Source organism: Aptenodytes forsteri, unplaced genomic scaffold (genome assembly GCF_000699145.1).
Source record: "Aptenodytes forsteri isolate BGI_AS27 unplaced genomic scaffold, ASM69914v1 Scaffold26, whole genome shotgun sequence".
Lineage (NCBI taxonomy): Eukaryota > Metazoa > Chordata > Aves > Sphenisciformes > Spheniscidae > Aptenodytes > Aptenodytes forsteri.
In genome coordinates, this window is record NW_008794125.1 from 2,675,334 (window position 1) to 2,679,488 (window position 4,155).

The following is a 4,155-nucleotide window of genomic DNA, read 5'->3' on the forward strand; positions in this document are numbered from 1 at the left end:
ATTCACTCTTTCCCATGGGCAGGCAGGTGTTCAGCCATCCCCAGGAAAGCAGGGCTCCGTCACGTGTAACGGCGACTTGGGAAGACAAACGCCATTGCTCCAAACATCCCCCTGTTCCCTCTTTTTCCCCCAGCTTTATATGCTGAGCACGACGCCATATGGTGTGGGATATCCCTGTGGTCAGTTGGGGTCAGCTGTCCTGGCTGTGCCCCCTCCCAGCTTCTTGTGCACCTCCAGCCTGCTCAGTCGGTAGAGCATGGGGAGCTGAAAAGTCCTTGGCTAGTGTAAACACTACTTAGCAACAACTAAAACATGGGTGTGTTATCAACATTGTTCTCACCCTAAATCCAAAACACAGCACTGTACCAGCTGCTAGGAAGGAAATTATCCCTGCCGAAACCAGGACACACAGGATCTCTTTAAGGGGATTGAAGGCTTCTGTTTGTGTCCTCCTGGGTCTTGTGATGATTCTTTTGATCCATCAATCACACATTTGTGGCCCATCAGACAAGTGGCCTGGGGCCATTTTTGTTCTAAGCAAGCCATATGAATGGGAAAGCAAAAAGCCTGCCCTCCCTACCTCCCAAAATAGATGAGGAGCGCATGTGATGGGGCAGGCAGGCTTGCAGCCTTTTGCTGGCATGGTCAGCAGGCTGGGTGTGGCTGTGGCAGCAGCAGATGCTATGTATTGCAGTTTACACCAAGGTTGCTCATGGTCTGGCATGCGTTAGCCCCGGTGACCAAAGGGGCCTCGAGAAGTGGGAAAAGGCGAAGGTGGAGGGTGGCCCATGCTGGGTCATCAGTTTGGTGGGCTCTGGCATAACTTCTGTGGCATCGGTGGGGAGACTGTGGGGTTCTCGGGTATCAGTGAAGAGAGCTCTTGTGGTTGGAGAGTGGGTTTCTCCTCCCAGCAACAGCTTGCTTGGTGGCTCTAATCCAATTTGTGGGGCTCTGAGTGACAGAAAGACTAGTGTGATGCATGTTCATGTTGAATGCGTTCACACTGACCTTTTTACCAGGGTAGCTGTGAGCATCCAGGTAGAGGTGAGCATCTCAGGCTGGTTCTCCTGCAGCTGCACCAAAGCTTGTGCCAGCACAGGAGACTGGTGAAGGTGTTGTGGCAGGAGAACCACTCATTCCATCGCTTGTTCAGAGGACCTGTGGAAACTGGGCTAGACATGGCTGGAGTGCCTCCTTGTGTCCAGCCCGAGGCCAGCCTGACCTGCTGCCTGCCACCGTCAGCAGGCAGCTCCTTCTGGGGCTGCTCTCTCTCTGTGGACATGGGGCAGAAAGGCTGGACTGCCAGAGAGCCCGCTTCCCTGCTGACCCTGGGAGCCACCAGACTGGCAGGCAGGAGCTTGTTCTTGGTCCCCCTCAGCTGAGGGGATGCCTACCCCAAAGGGGCTCCCCTCTGCACACAGCCTAGCTCTGGGGAGGGACAGCTACGCCGTGAATTCACAGTACAGTGCCCTGGTCTCTGGCCTTTAGTGAGCTCAGAGCAGAGCCCCGAGAGGAAGGAGTGTCTGTAGCAGGGCTGTGTGGGCTGGAGCTTGCTCTCCTTGAGAAACCCCCGCTGAGAGCTGCGGAAAGAGGATGCCAGCTCTCTCACAGACTTTTGGGTGAGAAATTTCCCCAGGCTTCAGAGTCCCTTGGCAGTTTGGTGTGGTCCTGTCCATTCACATGCCAATGTCTTGCCTCTCATTGCAGCCTTCAGATGATGAGAACAGCGACAACAGCAACGAGTGTGTAGTTTGCCTGTCGGACCTCCGCGACACCCTCATTCTGCCCTGCAGACACCTCTGTCTGTGCAATTCCTGCGCTGATACCCTGCGCTACCAGGCCAACAACTGCCCCATCTGCAGGCTGCGTGAGTATGTGCCCAGGAAACACGGGCATCCTTCTTCCTCCTGGGCTCCTGTTAAGTCAGTACAGGCTGTGAGACGGAGCATGTACCCCACCCCAAGGCTCAGCATCAAACTGGCCCCTGGAGATTCCTGGCACCTAAAATAACTGTCCTCGAACAGGGAAGGAGGAGAGCACATGGGAGAATGGCCCTTTGTCCAGTGCCTCCCTGACCACTGGCCCTCTCCCAGGGATGGATCTGAAGGTGCAGGTGCTCTGAGCTGTGCCATGTAGGCAGTCGTCGTGTTTTGGTGAAGAAAATGGAAAATCCCCCAAAGGAGGGGACATAGAAGCTTTATCTTGAGAGTATCTGACTGAGACAGCAGCCAGCCCCACCGGAGGGCTGTCCAAGTACTTTGCATGATTTTATTTCCCTCTGACAACCTTACCTTGACTTCACCAGGGAGGCAGAGATGAGATAACAGTCAATTTGGAGTCCTTCGTTGTGCCAGGACAGTTAGGAGGGTCTGCTTAACCCCTGCGTTGCTCAGCTCCCAAAAGATGGAAAATTGAAATACCCGTTCTGACACTCAGGCAGCACTTCCTGAATTCCATGTCTTTTCTCAAAAGCACAGAGGCATAGGAGTCTTTTGAGAAAATGCCTGTGTTTTTGCTGGAATAGGCAGATCGTGTGTTTTACCCTGTGCTTGGTCTATGAGGTTATTTGATTGTTTCTAATTGATACTTCTCAGGAAAAGAAAAAAGAGCCTAAAACAGATGTTTGGCCTGAGAAATTAAGTCTAAACAGATCAAACTTGGCAAAGATGCAGTAACCAAAAGCAAGATCTTATCAGAGGAAGTGCCAGACGGCTTTGACTATAAGTAGCACAACTTAAAACACAGGAACAGCATTATCTCATCTGCATGCTGCAGCGGAGTAGGCTGTATTTGTTTGGAAAGTGCCCCCATGTCAGACTTCCTGGGAATCTGCTTCTGGGGAGTGCAGAGGCAGCGAGGATAGATTTGTACCTCTGTCCTCTGGCTCTAGGCTGATCTTGCAAGCAGCTGGGTGCAACTAGAAATGCCTGGGCTTTTCCTTATGTATGAGCAAGTTCTTACAGCTGCATCAGAACAGATGTCTGGCTCAGTCATACGTGCCCTTGGCACAGAGGAACTAACAATATTAAAGATCTACAGATAGAAAATGGGACTGCGGGCAGGGAGTGGAGATCAAAGCTGTTGTGGTGGGAGGACCGAGGGATCGCTGTGCTGGAGACAGGAGTTCAGCGCTAACCCTCTGGCTGGGTTTGCAGCTGTTACAGAGCCTCTCACCACCACAGTGCTGGCCAGTGAGTGAGCAGCCGATGGCAGGAGTGATGCCTCCAGCACCAGCTGGTCCCCGGGGCTGAGACTTGTGGGGTCTGAATTAACCCAGAGTGGTTTTGCATGAGGTCCCCCACCATTCTGTAGCTTGCAGTGTGCTGCCCAAGGCCGAGCTCATGTTTTTCTTACTGTGTTGTACAGTATCAGGCCTGAAGCACCTCTGTACATGACTGTACCGGCACAGGAAACGCCTGTTCTCCGCAAGGCCTACATGTACCCAGACTTTTTTGGCCAGCAGATCTCTCCCCAGTATAGACCAATCAACTAGAAGCCAGACCATAGCGCTTGGCTTTGGTGTGCTCTATGGTCCTGCTCCCCATGCACATGGGGAGTTCCCCCGTGCCGACGGCGTGTCTGCGGCGAGCTGAGTTGCTCCGGCACATGTCTGGCATGGCCTGGTCCTGTTTGGCCGTGTGGTCACCTGCCTGCTGTTCTCTCCTAGCCTTCCGTGCCCTGCTGCAGATCCGGGCTGTGAGGAAGAAGCCGGGGGCTCTGTCGCCAGTGTCATTCAGCCCTGTCTTGGCACAGAGTGTTGACCATGATGAGCACTCTGTAAGTACCTCGCAACCCCATGTACAAAGCCTGGGCGCTGGTCTCAGCCTGAGTGGGCAGCTTGTGCACGCATGAGTTGCTCAGCCTGATGGCTGGCATCCCTGGGACCTCAGGAGGTGCACTCAGGCCTTGGAGCGAGGTCTTCGTGAGCAGTGCAGCCTCCCTTGTCAACCCTGCTAGACAGCCAGGATCTCTCCTCTCGTGGATTAGTAATACGACTGGTTTTAGCCAAGTGCCCTCCTGTCTTTTGGAGGAAACAAATCCACAGAAACCTCAGTCTGAGAAGGTTTCTTGGGGCCTGTCCCAGCAGAAAAGTGGCAGACTCTGGGCATGACGGTATGGGAGCTGGGAAAATGGGGGGGGGGGGTTAAGAGTGAC

The 4,155-nt window shown here is 53.7% G+C and overlaps 1 protein-coding gene across 1 annotated transcript in view; it reads left to right on the top strand.

The window, feature by feature from the left end:
- The window catches only part of MGRN1 (mahogunin ring finger 1), a 49,746-nt gene that overhangs the window by 37,920 nt on the left and 7,671 nt on the right, over window positions 1–4,155 (top strand). Inside the window, exons 9-10 of the mRNA XM_009277616.1 lie at window positions 1,708–1,867; window positions 3,668–3,777. Of these exons, the coding sequence (XP_009275891.1) occupies window positions 1,708–1,867; window positions 3,668–3,777 (270 nt within the window). The remainder of the gene's footprint in view (window positions 1–1,707; window positions 1,868–3,667; window positions 3,778–4,155) is intronic.